The sequence below is a fragment of the Sus scrofa genome, chromosome 6 (genome assembly GCF_000003025.6).
Source record: "Sus scrofa isolate TJ Tabasco breed Duroc chromosome 6, Sscrofa11.1, whole genome shotgun sequence".
NCBI classification, from domain to species: Eukaryota; Metazoa; Chordata; class Mammalia; order Artiodactyla; family Suidae; genus Sus; species Sus scrofa.
Window position 1 is genome coordinate 129,393,092 of NC_010448.4, and position 20,419 is coordinate 129,413,510.

The window sequence follows — 20,419 nt, forward strand, 5'->3', positions numbered from 1 at the left end:
CTCTAAATTTCATATACCTTCAGGGTCCAGACAGTTAATGTAAAAGTGTGCAGCTGCTGGTTGCCGGATATTAGGGAATTAAAGAGATTGTAAATAAATACAATAAATAAATAAATTGAAACTTTTAGCCTCACCTAGAACACAAATGTAGTCATAAAAACATACTTACACTATAATGGCTAAAGGAAAATGTATCATCTTAGATTCTGCTGAAAAGTGACCAGTTTATGACCTTGCCTTTAAATCAATTCATTAAATGTCCTTTGTAGATTCTGAATCTGAGGTTCAAATGTGGAAAGCGAGGTGGCATGGCAATTACTTTTTAAAATTCTTCATGATTCTGAGATCCTGTCTGCCCCTCTGGCTGAGAATGATTAAATTCAACATTAAGCAGTTCTCACATAAAATATATTGACATCAAGGCATGCTCATTCCTACTTATACTCGCAAGGTGCTTTCTTACATAGCACGTGTATTTGCCACTACCTGCAGACTCAGATCACAATAAGAGAAATCCGGTGTGATCTGAAAAGGAATCAGACATCTCTGATTTTATAACTGTCTGGAGACAAAGGCTGCCTACCTGCTGAATTTCAAGTACTTCCAGACTCTCTATGGCCTATTTTGATCACACCGCTTTTCCCCCGGATGGAGTGGGGGAGGGGAAAAGCTGAATGCACCTTCGGTTATTGCCAAGGTACTCAGGCCTGTCTGTCATAGCCCTTTATTCTGGGTATAAGAAAGGCAGACTATCTTTAATTTGTTAATTTTGACTGAAAGCTGTCCACAGACACTGAGCAATAACTTGCTTTTTTTCCAGTTTGCTTTTTTTTTTTTTCAATTTTTTTATTTTCCCATTGTACAGCAAGGGGGTCAGGTTTGCTTTTTAATGAAGATATTTTCCTTCCCTGTTTCCTTTCCCGCTCCCTACAGGCATTTACAGAGTGGTCTGGTTCCAGAGCTTAGTTGAGTCAGGTTGGGGGTAGTGAACAAGTCTTCCAGTAGCTGTGAAGGTGATTGTGATAAAAATATCCAGATACTGAAGGGAGTGTGAGCCCCAAGTTCAAATCTAGGGAAAAATGCAACTAAATACACACTTTAGCGTCATTTGCTCTGAGTATTCAACAGCCAGCTGACAGTGGTAACAGGAAGTTGCCCCCGAATATCCCTTTTCCCTTGCCTACAAAACAACGGGGCTTTTGAATTTTAGTTGGGCCCATAGGTCTAAGAAAAATAATTATTTCAAGCCTCCCTTGCAGCTTAGGCATAGGCAAAATATAAGAGGAAGTGATAACTACTTCCTATTATAATTTTTTGGAAGTGTCTTTAAAGAAAGAAGGTGTATTTCTTTTCCCCCTTTTTTCTCTCTACTAGTTGGAATTCAAGTGGTGGTGGTGAGAACTGGAGTGGCCACCGTGGCAAGTGAAGAGATTCTGGGAATGAATAGCATGCATAATGGAGCAAAAAGATAGGAGGAACTTATGACCCTAACGTCACGGAGGGCCTTACCACCCCTAGTCCCTCCGTTCTGACATTTAGATAGAGAAAAGCAAGCTTCTGTTTGTTTACATTACCTGGCAGCGGGGTGGGGGTGAGGGAAGCAATTTTTTTTTTTAATCACTCACACGCAAATCTTTTCTAAACAAATATAGAAGGAATCAGGTAGAGGCACAGAAGCAGGGCTCTGGGGTTCCTCAGGCTAACCTTTTGAAGTAGAGAGGGTTCAAACCTCATCACTATTTCGCTTGTGGGAAACTCCTTCAGAGAGGTTAATTAAGCTCTTCCTTCTATCTCTCTCCTGTCCCTTCTTCCTAACCCAGGTCTCCTGCAGGTGCCATCCTCACCTTTTATCACTACCGCACCTCACAGTACTTAACTATATTTGGCCTCTAGGTCCTATGCGGTCTGTAGGCTGTGAAAACTTGGGGGTGGAAAATGTCTCTTTTATAAACCCTTCTCCTACTTGGCATGCAAAACAAAAAAGTACTTAAGTTTCAGTCACACCAGGAACACAAGTTAATTGAATTAACTCGAAATACATTTTTGAACCCCACTCACTATACCATTTCCTATGTTTTTTTCCACTCTCATCTTTAGACTCTCTGCTCTTTAAAGACAATATCTCCAATATTTTAGAGGGAGTTTTACAACACTCTAAAATAAGGACTCAACGTGAGGGGAAAAAGGGAACTTTAGGGAGTCCATCAACTCTGCAAAGTTTTGTATGTGGGAATGTGAGCTTTCGTCTGAAGGGAAGGTCCAAAGCCTTCATCAGAATTTCAATAAAATAAAATAATCATGACACCCTTGTCCCAACTGGTCTACAGCAAAACAAACAAACAAACAAACAAACAAAAAACCAACTCTTCAGCTAAAAAGACACCTAAAATTGATTGTTGGATGGGGTAAGGAATAAGGTCTACTAGGACACTTCAGTTTATAAAGAAGATAAAGCTACAGATAGATCTACAGGTTGTCTATATCTAAAGTTTACTTTTTTAAAGAAGGCTTAAGTTTTATCTCCATGATTTCAAGGAGTGACCTTAATCCTTAATCCCGAGCCAAGAGGCAACCAATTGAAAAGCTCAAAACTACAGTGGGAATAAACTGAAGCAATGCTTTATTGTGACCACAGAGAACCAATTCACCGAGGCATTGACACACAGAGATTGAACAAATGTCTCTTTGAACAGAGATGTAGCAAGCCCACTTTTTCAAGTTCTTAAAAACAAGTACTCAAATCAAACAAAGCATTGGAGCAATTAAAAAAATATTACACCATCATGAAGAAATATATATAAAAATATTCTGTACTAGTAACAATGCTTTTTGATCTATAACTCTTGGCAAAGTTCTTCAGAAACAAATTATTATAAATACAAACTATAAAGTGAAAAAAATGCTTTCTTCAGAAACAAAGAACCAATTTCAAAGCAGAAAATACCGTTACCCCCGTGAAAGCTAGCTGAACGTGGATGGATATGCCCCAATACACAACAGAGCTTCTCTTTGCAGAGCTACAGTTCTGCTCATGAAGGGGCCATGATGCATGTCCATTTCAAACATCGCAGCATATCCCAGTGAAACCTTAATAAGGTCAAGTGGAGGACCCTCTATAAAAAAGGGTGTCAGCAATTCCATCCAAATAACACAAGCTCGAAGGAGCAGAGGAATTCAAGGGCGGCACAACCTCTCTCTCTTTTGTCCCCCTCCCCAAGTATTCTTCATCTTCCCTCATCTGTAACTGAAAGATGCTCATTCCTTTTGGTTCTCTTTTTTTTTTTTTTTTTTTTTTTCAGGAATTTGGGAAAGCAATCTATGAAGAAAATCCTCTTTGTGGGGAGGGGTCTCTAATCTCATCAAAGATTATTCTATTTGACAAACTCTACCAGGTAAACCATCCTGTCCACATGTTGTACTTGCTCCTCCTGGCTGAGTTCAGGTCAGCCGATGGATTGCCTAGTCTATCCAATAGGATAACGTTTCATTTGATTGAAATTCTTTACATATACACATGTATGTATTCTGTTTACAAAGTTTCATCACATGAAACTAAATTATGTTATTATGTATTTTTTGAGGTTCAAGACCTCAACTGGACTGTACTATGAAGAGTTGTTCTTTAAATGCTTTGTCTGCAGAGGTTTTACGTGATACTCGTAGATTTTCAGAGCAGGCCCCAATTTTAACTGAAGTCCTGTCAGCACATCATTTCTTGTCATCAATAGCAGGGATTTTCCATCAATTTCCTATAATGGAAGCATAAAAGCCAACATGTAAGTCCAAAAGCTCAAGTATAATGAATGAAAAAAAAAACAAAGGTAAAAGTCATATTGATTGTCTCCAGGCTAAAAAACATTACTATTCTTACTAGAGCCAAAATGGGAAAAAAAAAAAAAAAATGGAAACTTCTATTTTTATCTTCCATCCTCTATTTCAAGGTTAAATACAATCTATAACTGGTCTTTTTTTTTAGGAGCACATCACAAATGTCACACCTTAAAACACTGATGGGGGAGCTCCTATTGTGGCTCAGTGGGTTAAGAACCCAACTAGTATCCATGAGGATGAGGGTTCTTTCCCTGGCCTTGCTCAGTGGGTTAAGGATCTGGTGTTGCCATGAGCTGTGGGTGTAGGTCAAAGATGTGGTTCGGATCTGGCGTTGCTGTGGCTATGGAATAGGCTGGCAGCTGCAGCTCTGATTTGACCCCTAGCCTGGGAACTTCCATATGCTGCGGGTGCGGCCCTAAAACAAACAAACAAACAAACAAACAAACAAAAAATCCTGACAGCAAGCTTGGAGTATGCACCCTGAAGGATTGAAGATGCTGATTCTGAAAGGAATAACGACACTTTCCATTTATAAGGTATATTGAAGTTTCTGTGGAATTTTTATTTAATTCCAAGCACAAATCCGTAAGTTAGGACAGGCAGGGATGATGATCTTAATTTTATAGGCAAACCAAGGATCAAAGCAATAAGGTAGTCTGCCCAAGAAGTTAGGAAGGAGCAGCACAGAATTTGAACTCCTTTATGCCTACACCCAAAAGCCGATATATTTCATAACTAGTTTGTTTCTCTTGACACTTAGAAGTGTTGTCTACATGGACTGATGGAGACCAGAGTTTCAGGTTTTCTGGAACATTTTCCATCATAAGGATGGGCATTGGGAAATTGACTCACTCTTTGTGAATTTCTGACCTTTAAAAGGAGAACCATCCTGCCTCAACCTGGACATCAACTCTCATGCTACAACACTTCCTCTCAATGGATCCTCAAGATTCCATATAAGGTAGCGAGGGGAGAGCTCCACCCACCAGAGATTCCCTCCCCTGTCCTCTTCAGAGTCCACTCCCCACTCTGCTCAGGTCCACAGCCAGCTGCCCTGGAGACATCAAAGCTTTGGGGTGAAACAGAAATGGGTTTCTCATGAAAGACATGAGGGCCCCAAACATAGAAAGTAGTTTGAAACCTTTGGAAAGGAAGCAGTGAGAAGAATGCTGAATGCCCCCTTCTTTTTGTTATTGTTTATTGTATGGAGAAACTGAGCTGGTTCTTAGAAGACCAGAGTTCAAGTGATGGACCAGTGGTGCATGCTCAATAAACACACCCATTCGTGATTTTACCCAAATTACCCAAATATGCCAGTACCCGCCTCCCCCGACAGGTAGATTAGGAGACGTGTGTCAACTATATAAACCTGTGCCTGTTTGCTGCACTATCCCCAAGAGGGCCATTCCTCCAAACTCTTGTGGATTTGGCCAGGCTGTGAGGACAATGTGTTTTGAAGGTCTGAGTGTATGAGAGAAATAGTGCTGGGCTAGGGGGCTGAAGATATAGCCACTTTGTGACCTTAGGCAAGTCTCCTCCTCCTCTGTCTTCTCGACTGATAATATGGGACCTGGGCTCTGACAGGATCACATGAGGTACCCCTCTTGAAGTGGGCTGAGTTATACAGTCAGGGGTCAGTATTTCTCGACAGACCACAGCCTTCGTTTCACTCGTCAACCATCTACCATGAACAAAAGTAGAAGAACAAGGAATGACTTCTAACTGGTTTATGGTGTTTTGGAACCTTTATGTTGTTGAATACCAGAAAACAAAATGTCTCACCTTCACTTGTGCAAGACAACTTTTCAAAACCAGAGCACATAAAAATGCAGTTGGTTGACTGGGTGAGTGTAGATAATTATTTAAGAACATAGGAATTGATGTTCCAATGCTAAAGGATTTTTTTTCTACTTAGGCAGCTGGTAATCCCAAGGAGAATTTATCAGTAGAAGCTGCACATATGAGAGCTGGCAGAGAAGCTCTGATACCTGGAAACCATAGCAGCGGCTCTGAAAGCATTGTGAGGTCACAGAAATCTGAGTCACAGGTTACTTCAAAGCTCATGCTCTATTGTACACACTGAGATGAGTAGTGACTCACTTGAGATGCTTCAAAACCCAACAAGGCCCTTCCTGCTCTCCATCTTTCCTTTGCTATTGTCTGCTCATATTTAACTAACTACATATTTTACATCGGCACCAGGAAGAAATGACACTGACTTTATTTCTATATAATAAGCAAACTTCCTCAACAAACTGAAAATGAATTTTTTAAAAATATATTTGTTGGCAAAGAGTCCTTCCATAACTCAGCATTTCTGTCAAAAGGCAAGTATGTCTGTGAAAAATGCTAAAATTTGGATTTTAAGACAAAATGGAAAATCATGCCTCATGCTCCAATTTGATTTTCCTTTGTTTGATAGCCATGCTGCTGTTCACCTCAGACTGGGGTTGGTGCAAGAAAGCTCCATCTGGAAATTCTCATTTAAAAACTTTTTTGAAGTGGGGAGTTCCCTTTGTGGCTCAGCAGTTAATGAACCCAACTAAGGTCCATGAGGATGCAGGTTCGATCCCTGGCCTCGCTCAGTGGGTTAAAGATCCAGTGTTGCCATGAGTTGTGGTATAGGTCGCAGACACGGCTTGGATCCCATGTTGTTGTGGCTGTGGTGTAGGCCGGCAGCTGTAGTTCCAATTCGACCCCTAGCCTGGGAACTTCCGTATGCTATAAGTGCAACCCTAAAAAGGAAAAAAAAAAAAAAAAAAAAAAAAATTGAAGTGAATATAATTTATAACTACAACAGAAACTTTCCTCTTAAACCATGATCATAGCAGCTCAGGTGATGGGGAGTGGAGAGGGCCTGATGGAAATGAGAGCTTCCAGGTGGAACAAACTGCAGCCTGAACCTTGTGTCCACAACTTACTGTGTAGCCCTTACTTAACCTCCTTGAGCCTCAGTTTCTATGCTTGTAAAATAGAAATAAACCCCTGAAGAATTCTGGAGGTTAGAAATGACTCATTCATGTAAGGCACCAAGCAAGGTGCCTGACATGTAGGAGGTGCTCAATGACTACCAGGTGAAAATGTATAGGCTTTGAAAGAAATGGGATGCATTCTGATTCCAAGTCCATCCTCTGCTTCCTTTCTGGAAGTATGCTCCCTGCCTGAAAGCTACCTTTTGCCAGAGGGATACAGACATATTCCTATTCAAGTTCAGAAAATTCACTGAGATCAAACAAGTTCAAAGACTACATAAAACTGTGTCTTCTAAAAATCACAAACACGGGAAAGTTCCTTGATTAAGAAAGCTAATCATTTGTTACATAGCTTCTATAAAAAACTGCAATGCAAATGAAATCCAAATTTTGCCAGTCAGCATGGCATACTAGAATGAGCATGAGTCTGGAAGTTGGAAGACAAAGGTTCTAACGCAGATTCCATCAGTAACTTTCCACAGGAAGCCACTCCTCTGGAGCCTGGTCTGTTTATTAGCATAAATCAAGCCATTAGACTGTGACCAGTTCTAGTTAAACAAACAACAACAATAAAGAATCCCATGATTTTGCATTAACAATCCAAAATCCAAAACAAAAATATAATTCACATCTTGGGGTTCTGTTGACATTTCTATGTTAAACGACAATCATTTGTTAGTTTCAGCGAAACTTTTTACATTGCTTCTATCTTTGCGTTGGAATAACCAGTGCCTGTTGGGTAGTAATACTCAAAATGCTTGCATATTTACGTTCCAGCAAGTACTCATGCATGGAAGTAAGGTTTAGAGATGACTAGTATAAATTTCCATCGAGGGCAAGACCCTAGATCTAAAAATAAATGAGTAGAACCCATAGATATTACAGCTCAGTAGATAAGCACTTTTTTTTTTTTTTAGAGTAGGACATTGTTTTATTGATTCTTAGGTGGGGCCTGGGGCAAGTTACTTAATCTCTCTAAGCTTCATTTCCTTATCTATAGGATGGGGGTAAATGTAGCTACTATATTTCACTGCTGAAAAGATTTCTGGGATAACATATGTAAAGTAGATTTCCTGACTTCTATTGAGCCCTCAAATCCTATTGTAAAGAGCATATTTAAAAAATCTTATCCCGTTTACTTTTCACTCTTTCTCTGACAACATTCATCTACATGTAGGTGACTCTTTCAACAAAGCCTAATTGTGATATGGTTCACTGGAAGTGTATGGGGAGACAGAAAATGAGGTGGGAAGAGAAACAGCAAAGAGAAAGGTCAGGAAGAGAACAAGAGGGCCATCAGGAAAGAAGCAATGCATAACAGCAAGGAAAGGCAGACAAAAGAAGTCAGTGGGATTTATGACGGTAGGGTCCTGCAAATATCTCAGAAGGCCATATCTCTGGTGGTTGCTGTCTCAGAAGCTAGTGTGCAGGCGGAAAGAGAGCTCAATTTAGACTTGGGCCGGAGGCCAGACCCTGCTGCTTCCTAGTTCTTTGTGTAGCATCTGGTCCATGATTTACTTCTGTGAATGAAAGGCTAGACTAAGCCGATTCCTGTCCATTCCAATTCAACACATTCTCAGATTCCAACTCTGTCTTTGATAAGTATCGGACTCATCAGCCTCACAGCAAAGTCTCCCTATGACAGAATACATTGGCAACTCCTCACTAGTGGCATGAAGGGATCTGGTGACACCGGCATTAGTTTCCTACATCAGTCTTCCAACTCACATTTTCTAGAACTTTCTTTACAACAACTCTCTTGCCATTCATTATCTGGCTACAAGTGGTGACCAATTTGAAGTTTCCCATCCCACTGCTTACAAAAGGAACAAATGCCACAGAGGAAGGGGAATTTGGTCCAGACCCTAGGGATACAAAAGTGGAAAATCCTGTGTCCAATATGGGAGTCACCTCAAAGAAGGAGGAGTGGAATCGCTTGGCCCTATCCACACTGCCAGTGGAAAAACTATCTCCCGAGAAAAGGTCCTTATCTTCAACTTCTTCCTTTAAATTGTCCTTGTCCCTGCTGTCTCTTCTGTTTTCCCTTCTGATGAAGTTCCTTCTTGACTTGTCATAGTTGTTGCGTTTCTTGGCATCAGACAAGACTGCATAAGCCACTGCCATTTGTTTGAACTTCTCCTCAGCTGCTTCCTGGTCTCCTGGGTTCTTGTCTGAATGTACCTGAAGAGCTAACTTGTGGTAAGCCTTCTTAATATCAGAGGAGGAAGCATTTTGAGGAACCCCTAGTACTTTATAGTAATTCGCCATGTTTCTTTAGAGGACTTTTGTGCACCAAGACACAGAGTTTATTTTCTGAAGAATTTTCATATAACTTTGGAAAGGAAGATGGTGAACCAGCTGAGTCTACATCAAGAGCTTTTGAATCTTATCACGTGGTTCTCAGGACAAGGTCTCCTCTGGGGGAGGAATTTCTCTTTGGGATTGGTATCCTCTATAATACCCCACCCTCTCTGTGCCCTCTGCAGCTCAGTGTGGACAGAGTGACTATGACCTCAATATGATCAGCCAATAACTATCAGCTGATGCTGTGCATGCCTTGCATTCCTATTGGTGGAAAATTTGGGATAAATAATATACATATTAGAGCTATTTCACCTAGTTTAAAAAAAAACACTGAATATCTTGTTTACAGACAGGAACTATTTGCATTTACTCAAAAAGAAGTCTTTATTTCATTTGTTAAAATAAGAGTCAGAAGCAACATGGGTCTTGCATTTAAGTCAGACACAAAATTCATTTTGGCTGCTTATGAGGCCTAATGCCTTCAGTAATGTAATGAGTGTCTCCCTGTGGATATTTGCTACTGGCACAAAGTAGGTGATAAAGGGGCTCTATTCCAAAAAAAAAAAAAAAAAAAAAAATCATGTACACATTTCTGATGAGGGAAAAAGAATGAGACTCACATTATCAAATGAGGAAACTGGTTTACAGAGATTTCTGCCTTGATAAGAAAGAAGAGATTTAAGGAACAGAGTTAGGTGTGAAGGCTTCCCATCCTTGGTCAGATCAGGCGTCATCACTTCAGTTGCTCTTTTAAATTAGCCTTTTTGAAATTTATCTCTGGTCTTAAAAACAAAACTAAATAGCAGTATTGCAACAGCCAATGGTTGAAAGAATGGCTTTAAAGTTCAACTGCAGCAAGAGCTGCTCTTTTTCTAGGACACATAACTACATATCTTCCAGACTTCCTTGCAGTTCAGTATGGCCATGTGACCACATTCTGGCCAATGATCTGTGAAGGGATGACGTGCACCTCTTTCCAGCCTGGCCCATAAAACCACCCTCATGCACTCCTCCTTGCTCTTTATCCTTACACCAACTGGATATAATCAGTGCCCAATGATCTAGACAGCTTCTAGTGGAAGATGACAGAGCTCATCAGCCTGAGACCCTGAATTGCACTGGAGCAGAACATTCCCACCCACCATCTTGGACTATTCATATGAGAAAGAAACTTCTACTATACTTAAGCCATTATACCTATTTTCATCTGCCTGTGACAGCAGTAGATAGCAGATGTCTACAGTAATACACCAATCATTCCCACAATTTTATCTTCAATTTTGGAACTTACTCCTATAATGCCATCAACCAGAAGAGTCCCACCTCTGCAACACTGAAAGCCCAGTTGTAGTCTCTTTCTCGCCCTCCTGCCCATTATACCCACTTTTTCATTTTGGCTCATCTTTCTCCAGGGTAATGAGTCCCCCACAGACTCCTCTTTTGTGCCAAGTCTGTATCCCCTGGTTGGCCCTGGAAACCATTCTTTCACATGCCCTTTTGAATCCTCCTCTCAAGCTCTTAGCCTTCCATTGTGCCCATGCCACAAATGCTCCATCTGCGAACAGTCTAGCAATCCAAGTTCTGACTCCTCTATCTGGTGCAGAGGGGGAAAAAAAATCAAGAAACCATGGACCATGAACACTAAACGTGTGCAGTGCACCAATCTCAGCCGGGGGAATAGAATACCTCAAGAGTTCTTTTACCTATCCTTGGTCAGCTCCCTCTCCCATTCTCATTGGTGGTCATTCTTAAGCCTCACTGCTGTCCCCTAGTTCCTTATTAAACCTCTATCCATCCTGTCCACTCCAGGCAGAGGAGCTTGCTTCTTGGTTGGCAAAGGAAATAGAAACTGTCACAAACTCCCCGAATGTCCCAGAGGACAGAGGTGATCTCTGTACCTGCACACATCCTGCCCTCACTCCCAGAGCTCAGGAGCATCAGAGGAAGGTAGCCCTGCCTTCTCAGAATCAATCCTTTCACATTCTTTTTTTTTTTTAATAAAATAGTTGAATATTTCATTGATCATGTTGAATCTTCATGTATATTACCCAACATCACATTTTATTGCAGTAAAATATGTATAACATGAAATAGGCCATTTTAATTATTTTTAAGTGTACAATTCAGGGGTATTAATTATATTCACAATGTTGTACAATCACTGCCACTATTTTTAAACACTTCCATCCCCAAACAGAAACCCCATTAAGTGATAATTCATTCCTCCCCACTAGCCCTTGATAACATCTACTGTGCTTTGTAGAATCACACAATATTTGACTGGCTTATTTCACTGAGCATAATGTTCTCAAGGTTCATCCACCGAACTTCATTCCTTCTTACGGCTGAATAACATTCCATTGTATGTTTGTACCATGATGTGTTTATCCATTCATCTGTTCATGGACACTTGGGTTGTTTCCACCTTTTGGTTACTGTGAATAATGCTGCAATGGCCATTTGTATACAAATATCTGTCTGAGTCCCTCTTTTCAATTCTTTTATGTGCAACTGCTCAGTCATATGATAATTTAATGATTGACTTTTTGAAGAACTGCCAAACTGTTTTCTGTAGAAGCTGCATCATTTTATATTCCCATCAGCAATGCATGAGGGTTCAAATTTCTCCATTTCCTTACTCCTCCACACTCTTTTGATCTCATCCCTTCCCTTATCCTCAGGGAGTCTGCTTCATTGAATTGTCCTCCATTTCATTCAATTTTTATCTGTCCAATTCGTTTTTTTTTTGTTTTTTTTTTTTGTTTTTTTTGCTTTTTAGGACCACACCTGTGGCATATGGAAGTTCCCAGGCTAGGGGTCAAATCAGAGCTGCAGCTGCCAGCCTACACCGCAGCCACAGCAACAAGGGATCCAAGCCATGTCTGTGACCTGCACCACAGCTCATGGCAATGCTGGATCCTTAACCTACTGAGTGAGGCAAGGGATCGAACCCACAACCTCATGGATACTAGTCAGGTTCGTAACCTGCAGAGACACAACAGGAACTCCTGCCCAATTCTTTTGGCTACTTTTCCTGCATGTAAACAAGTTTGAGCATTTCCTTTCTTAGGAAGGAGCCCTCACACTTACATGACCCTCCAGCTGCTGGTTCTCCCTCTACTTGCCTCCAAGTCAGTCTCCAGCTTGAAGGAGAGGGTCCTCCACTCCCCACACTGTTACTCATGCTCCTCTACTTTCATCTGCAGACCCCACTGGGCTTCACCTTTTTGAGGTTTACCTTACTGATCCTTTTACTTTTTGTTAGTCTCTTCCCCTCATTGGTCTCTGGACAACCTTTGACTGGTTCTCTCCCCAATTCTCTGAGCGTTCTTTCTCAAATGCTTTTGCCAGTTGCCTTTCTTCTTCCAATAATTAAAACGGTGGTGCCTTCAAGGGTGCTGTCCTTGGATTTTCTTCTTTCCCTTTTTAAATGTTTTGTCTCATCCTCACCCCTTCCTATGACTGCTGAGGGCTCCCATATCTTTGTTGCTTCGCCTTACTCTTCCCTGAGCTGTCTGCTAGATATAGCCACTTAGATGTCGTATAGGCCCTCAAATTGACTGTGCCCCAAACTGTGCTCATTATATCCCCACTCTTTTTTTGTCTTTTTATGGCTGCAGGTGCAGCATATAGAGAGAGGTTCCCAGGCTAAGGGTCAAATCAGAGCTGTAGCTGTCAGCCTAAACCACAGCGAGAGCAACACCAGATCTGAGCCACATCTGTGACCTACACCACAGCTCACAGCAATGCTGCATCTTTAACCCACTGAGTGAGGCCGGAGATCAAACCCACATTCTCATGGATAATAGTTGGGTTCATTACCGCTGAGTCACAACAGGAACTCCCTCATTACTTTCCTTACAAAGCTGACTTCTCACAAACATCCCAGTTAGTAGCACTATTCTGCAACCAACGGATCTAGAATCATGACAGTCATCACCCAAGCTGCCCCCCTCTCCCACCCTGAGCAGTGAGCTCAGTCTGGGGACTAAGGCAGGACAGATCTTCACTCTTCATTGCCAATGATCTACTGAGTTCTCTGGACCATCTTCCCCAGACTTGCTAATGCATCTCTTCCTTTCCATTCCTAGTGGAATGATTACATTAGGTCTCCTGCCCTCTGTCTCCTGGTCTTCAAAGCCACTCTCCGCATTGCTGCCAGAACGATCTTTCAAAAACACAAATCTCATCAGGGCACTCCCCACAAAACATCCTTCAGTGGTTTCCCAGGGCCTGTCAGGTGGACAGACTATTATCTGGACTCTTCTGTACCTTTTGGCTTTCTCCTTAGCTGTTCCATGCTCTATACCTCCTACTCCAAGGTCATGGGAATCCTCAGGATAAATCATGTTTTTTCATGTCCTTATGCTTTTGTATCTAATCCTTCTTCTGCTCAGAATCTTCTATGCTTCCTTCAAATGGCTCTCATACCTACAGTGGTTTCAGGTAGCTTTATTATAGTAAAGTAATACTTAAACTAATGACCACTATTTTACTTTAATAGTCATATTTATTAACATAAGTGTTAGAAAAAGCTATGGAAACAATTGAACAAGTGAATAAACCAAAGAAGCACCATGTGCCTGGCAATCTGATAATGTCTTTAACTTGTCATTTCAAATGAATGATCTGAACAAACATTTGGGGCTTGGGTTTATAGAAATCTATTTCTATCGAAAAAATTCAAAAGGTTCTTATCAGTTTTGCTTTCCATTCTCTTGGCTATTTTCTTATTGTTAGCATTACCCATTAGCCTTGTTTTTTTATTTTAAACTATAGTTGATTTACAATGTTCTGTCAATTTCTGCTGTATAGAAAAGTGACCCAGTTTTATACACACACACACACACACACACACACACACACACACACTCTTTCTCATATTATCTTCCATCATGTTCGGGAAAACAGTGTGGAGGTTCCTCAGAAAACTAATTATAGAACTACCATATGATTCAGCAATCCCACGCCTGGGCATATATCTGGACGAAACAGCAATTCAAAAAGATACATGTACCTGTATGTTCATAGCAGCACTATTCACAATAGCCACGACATGGAAACAACCTAAATGTCTATTGACGGATCAATGGATTAAGATGTGTACATATACACCATGGAATATTAATCAGCCACGAAAAAGAGTAAAATAATGCCACTTGCAGCAACACGGATGCAAATAGAGATTCTCATATTAAGTGGAGTAAGTCAGAAAGAGAAAGACAGATACCATATGATATCACTTATATGTAGAATCTAAAATGAACCCATTTGCTTTTTGCCTCTTCTCTAAACTGGGCTGAAAGAACACATCAGTAGAGTCTAGGATGCTACTTCCCTTGTTAGTTATACCACAAAATATTCTGACCATTTTAGAAGCCTTCAATTGTTAAGAAATATCAGGTGTTGGGAGTTCCCACTGTGGTGCAGTGGTTAACGAATCTGACTAGGAGAGGTTGTGGGTTTGATCCCTGCCCTTGCTCAGTGGGTTAAGGATCCGGCGTTGCCATGAACTGTGGTGTAGGTCACAGACATGGCTTGGATCCCGAGTTGCTGTGGCTGTGGCGTAGGCCGGTGGCTACAGCTCTGATTAGACCCCTAGCCTGGGAACTTCCATATGCCATAGGAGTGGCCCTAGAAAAAGCAAAAAGACAAAAATAAATAAATAAATAAAAGAGAAATATCAGGTGTCAAAGCACCTTGACTATTCTCAGTACTTAGTATCATAATATATAGTATTGTAATAAGTAATACAAGTTATTTCCAAATTTAACTGGGATTTTAACTGGTCTGATTCAGAGTTGGATTTACCATGAAGTTAATGAAGCTTAAATTTTGCCTGAGTAATTTCGTATTCATAATTTTGTACTTTTATTCCAAAGAAAGTGTTTTAGAATTGTATAATCTTTTTAAAATAAATTTTATTGGAGTATAGTTGACTCACAAAGTTGTGTTAGTTTCAGGTGTACAGCAAAGTAAATGGGTTATACATATACATATATCTATTGCTTTTCAGAATTCTTTTCCCATATAGGTTATCACACAGTATTGAGTAGATTACCCTGTGCTACACAGTAGGTCCTTGTTACCCATCCATCCTATATATAGTAGTGTCAGTTCCCTCCCCCCAATTTATCCTTCTCCCCTTTCATGCTTCCCCTTTGGTAACCATAAATTTGGCTTCAAAACTTTGAGTCTGTTTCTGTTTCGTAAGTTCTTTTGTATTATTTTTTATTAGACTCCACATATTAGTGATCTCATATGATATCTGCCTTTCTCTATTTGACTTACTTCACTTGGTATGATAATTTCTAGGTCTATCTATGTTGCTGCAAATGGCATAATTTTATTTGTTTTTTTATGGCTAATAGAACTGCATAATCTTAACTCCCCCTTCCACCTGTCCCCACCTCTGCAAGCCTGGATTTGTCCTGGGTCTAATGAGAAGTATCCATCTAGAATCACCACAGTCAAAGTCCCTTGGGCCGTGATTTAGGATCCAGGCTCTGGGTTGCTCTGTTTGGTCACCCCAATTTACTACTCCATTTGAGGAAGTTAGTTGTTACTTGGCAATTTGCAGCAATAAAATATTCTATTTATAGTTATGAAGTCAGCAGCCTCAGAAATGTATCAAAAATTAGCAATAAGCCAGCTGAAAAGAAATGCCAGACTTGGAGTTTCTAGTAAACTACTTAATTTCAGAGTATAAAATTGTTCTTCTTCATGTGGTTTGGGGAAAGTGAGGAGGTAATGGAGTAAAATAATTTATCACCATGAGTTGCATATTATTGTGTCATGATACTCTGGAAAAAATGATCTCAGTGATACATCTTGTTTTAGAAACATATTCACTGATGTCCCTCACTTGTCAGTTTGAGGAATCTGAACAATAATATGAATTATGTGACATTGATTGAATGGCAGCTTTCCACGTCCATCTTCTTCATGTACATTCTGTGTGTGTGAGCCATGTATGTAAAGACGGAAAAAAAAGTGACTGCCCTGCAACAGGCACACTGTCTTTGTGACCTGAAGTTAGGGTCCAGTTTGAGTGGTGAAGTGGCTGTGATGAGCTTAGCTGGCAAGTGAGATCACTGTCGATACAGATGCCTTTACAGATAGCCTTCAGAGTTTAACAGAATATCCTAAATGTTCTGTGAGGGAAGAGAGGCTTTTGGATGAGGTTAGTGAAAATATTCTTTTTTCAAAACTAAAGCTCTCAGGAAAGTAAAATTCCTGAGGCACCTTTGACCCTTGAAAACCAGGCAACCCACAATCCCTGGGCAAGTGCCAATTTTCTATCATCTAATTGTAAAAATTCAACTATATATACATACACAATTACAACTATCTATATACATAATATCTCAAGGGCTTTTTTTGCCCTGTGTTGTGCATCGAAAGCATACTTCCCGAGGGCCAGTTACAAGGTAGCACTTGACTCCTAAAGCAGGAGCTTAGGCAATATTTTGATTCTTTTTTTTTTTTTTTTTTTTTTTTTTTGTCTTTTTTGCCATTTCTTGGGCTGCTCCCTCAGCATATGGAGGTTCCCAGGCTAGGGGTCGAATCGGAGCAGTAGCTGCTGGCCTATGCCAGAGCCACAGCAACGCGGGATCCAAGCCATGTCTGCAACCTACACCAAAGCTCACAGCAACACCGGATCCTTACCCCACTGAGCAAGGTCAGGGATTGAACCCGCAACCTCATGGTTCCTAGTCAGATTCATTAACCACTGAGCCACGATGGGAACTCCAGCAATATTTCGATTCTTAACATTCACTTCATAAACACTGGAGTCCTAGAAAGGCAAAGTCTGCAGGTCATTTGATGACCACAAGTCAACCAGGAGGAAAGAAACCAGGAGTCATGATCTCACTCACGCCCTTCACCAGAGCCTAAGGAAGGGGTCTGTCTGAGGGAAGACACCTGGGGAAACAACTACCACACCCTTGTGTCCATGGGAGAGAGAGAGAATTCTGACAATGCTATAATCACTGACTTCTCTAGGGTGGGATCCCACTGCCTTCTGCTCTTAGGGGCCAGTGAGTCCTCTGGAGTTCATGTTAATGAGGCCAGTGGGATGCAGAAGAATGACATCCTTGGTCATGAAAGGGGAATGGCTGGAACAGTAATACAGCCCCAAATACACAAATCATTGACACTGGGTCGTTGGTGCAAGGGTGGGGAGGTAGCTGTGCAGGGGCCTGGGTCTTCCTTCATGAAAATTCTTTGGGTCTGTACCTATAGCTCACACAGAGGCTCAAAAGAGGTTTGTCAGAAGAAAAACTGATGGAGGTAATTGTTCTGTGTCAGTGCCTTCACAGAGAAAAGGAGGCTACACAAAGATCGCCAGGTTGATCCACAGGAACACAGGACACCACTCCAGCAGTTAGGACAAATCTCGCTTAATGGCCTGACATCTTCCATGGGAAAATGCTTCTAGAAAGCCATCTTGGAGTCTGGTTGCAACAAAAACAGAATATCTAGTGATGTACTATGAACCTGTACCAGTAATGTCTGTGAGACAGACACTCTCCTGAAAGTGGACGTCAGTGGACATGTCTAGTGTCTGTGTCAGTGTTCAGTCATCGAGGCTGCTATCACAGACACCATGGATTAGATGGCTTAAACATCAGAAATTTATTCCTTACAGTCTGGAGGCTGAAAGTCCAAAGAGCCAATGCAGTCAGGCTACCGATGAGGGCCCTCTTCCTATCTTACTGATGGCTGCGCTCTTACTGGACTCTCATATGGCACAGAGGGAAACAGCAAGCTCTCTGGTCCCCTCCATTCAGGGCACTAATCCCATCATGAGGGTTCCGGCCTCATGACTTCATCTAAATCTATCTCCCAAAGGCCCCACCTCCAAATACTATCACATTGGGAGTAAGGCTTCAATATGAATTTTTGGTGGGACACAAATACTCCATCCATAAGAGCCATTAAACTAAGCACTCACGTCCACTGAGACGTGCTACCTTTGGCAGCTGTGCTTCCCTTTCTGGGGTGGTTTAGGGGATGTTCGCATCCCTGTTTCCATCAAATGGCAGGGCAAAGCCTACGCTAAGGAGATTTAAGGATGCAGCCATTCTTACTATTTCTCAGTTGCTGTGACCTAGAAGTGCCTGAAAGGGTCATGTGTTTGGGCTTCAGGTGGCCTGCAGTCCACCCACCTGAGGTGGACTTGGTGAGTGACTGGTGACTGCTTGAGGTTCATTGCCAGGAATATCGTTGGAGCTGAAACACTGAAGGCCTGTGAAGCATGGTGATGGAAAAGGCAAGTTAACATAGGAGAGGGTCCTGATCCTTAGTCCTCATGGAGATCACAGCAGCTGCTTGTCTTATCAGCCTGAGCCAGGCCAGTGGGTCCCACCTTGCCCTCTACCTCCTTTAATGACAAGAGGAAAGACAATGAGAATGTCCAAAAAAAAGAGTTGAAGCACTTCTGGAGAATAATTTAAGGCAGCCTTCTTCCCACACAATTACCTTTCCATAAGAATGAAGGAACTCAAGCTTTAAGACCATGCTTGCAAATCTCCAGCCCCCTGGGAATTCATCTCAGGCTTCAGAGTTGCAGAAGCAAGATGGCACTCCTTTCCTCCAATGAAGGATGTCTGAATAAGATGCTTCAGCTCCTTCTGCCTGCCAGTGTCGGTGGTGCTCACGTGATGCCATCCCTGGGAGGAAAGGCCTCCTCCTAAGCCAAGCTCAGGCTGGCCAGTTCTATTTCAGAGGTCCTGTGCAGAATCTGGAAGGCCCAGAGGACACCCCATCCCCAATCTGGGACACCTGCCCCACAGGAGTCTAAGCAAAAGCTCAATCTGAAAAATGCTTTGGGGCAGCTGGGAATCTGGCCAAGAGACCTTTTAGCTAAGTCCTTTTTTTTTTGGTTAACATTTCACAATATTATTTAAATTTAATTTTAGAAATGAGTTACTCAACTGCAGTGACACAAATGGACCTTATATAATTAAGCCAAAATAAAATGTTTCACCTGATCAGCCTTCAACTTTCCAACCTCAGCTATTTCTCCTCACAATTTTATTACAAAAGTTTTCAAACATAAAATTGCAAGGATATTAGAGTGAAACCCACATTCACACCACCCAGAGTCTACAATTCACATCTTCCTTCCTTCCTTTTTTTTTTTTTTTTTTTTCCCCAAATTTATGGCTGCACCTGCAGCATATGTAAGTTCCCAAGCCAGGGATCGAATCTAAGGCACAGCTGCTGCACTGGGCCAGGAATCAAACCTGCACCTCTGCATCGGATAGAGCTGCTTTGGTAGGATTCTTAACCCAATGCACCACAGCAGAAACTCTATTCCTTCCTTATTTTATCATCTGTCTATCCATCTACTCATCCCTCTACCCATCTCTCAATTCATACTTTTTGATGCATTTCAAAGTAAGCTGTATATATCAGTATGCTTCTTCCGTAAACACTTCAATTTGCCTACCATTAATTGGTTTGTTTTTTAGAGTTCTTTTCCTTTTGAAGTCAAATTTATTTCCTATGTAATACACAAATCCAGATCATTTGCGTATACCTGTGCATATGCAGTGACCAGTGTGGATACCCATAACCCAAACTGTTATCAAGACACAAAACACTACCATCACTCAGAAAGTTCCCTCATGCTCCTTCACAGTCACTCCCCACTCCCACAGATCCAGAAGCAACTATTCTTCTCCTTGCCCTGGGCCATTTTCCTTTTCTCATCCTTAATCTAAATGTAATTGCTATGCTCTGAGTGTTTCTCTCCCCCAGATCTGTATGTTGAAACCTAACCACCAAGGGGCCGTAGGGGTATTAGAAATGGTATTAAGAGGTGGGTCCTTTGGGGGCAAATTAGTCCATGAGGGACGAGCCCTCAGGAGTATTTGTGCTTTTATAAAATAGGCCCCAGAAGGGCTCCTGATCCCTTTTTCCACGTGAGGACAGAATGAAATGTGGGCTGCCTAGGAAATGGGGGCCTTCACCAGAAAGGCCTGCTAGCATCTTAATTTTAGGCTTGCTACCTGGAGAATCATGAAAAAATAAATGTTTGCTGTTTCTAAGCCACTCAGTTAATGGTATTTTTGCTATAGCAGCCTGCATGGACTAAAGACAGGAACCATTCCGAATGAGCGCTTTTACATAAGGCTTTTCTCACTCAGCACAGTGTTTTGAGACTCACCCAAGTGGTTGTAAATGTCAGGACTTCCCTTTTCTTTATTTCTGGCTAGTATTCCATTGCACAACCATGCCATAGTTTGTGTAGTCACTCTCCTATTGATGGATAATTAGGCTTCCAATTTGGGACTATTACC

General features: G+C 41.4%; 1 protein-coding gene and 1 pseudogene across 3 annotated transcripts in view; both read right to left on the reverse strand.

Moving 5' to 3' along the window:
• The window catches only part of SAMD13 (sterile alpha motif domain containing 13), a 44,379-nt gene continuing 26,552 nt past the window's right edge, over positions 2,593–20,419 (reverse strand). For 2 of the 3 annotated variants that reach the window (XM_021096359.1, XM_021096360.1), the window contains exon 4: positions 2,593–3,749. In XM_021096359.1, coding sequence (XP_020952018.1) covers positions 3,606–3,749 — 144 coding nt within the window. In that variant the 3' untranslated portion in view covers positions 2,593–3,605. Of the gene's footprint in view, positions 3,750–16,821; positions 18,785–20,419 lie in introns of those variants that run through there. The other variant, XM_021096358.1, reaches the window with a different exon arrangement.
• LOC110261203 lies at positions 7,705–11,909 on the reverse strand (annotated as a pseudogene).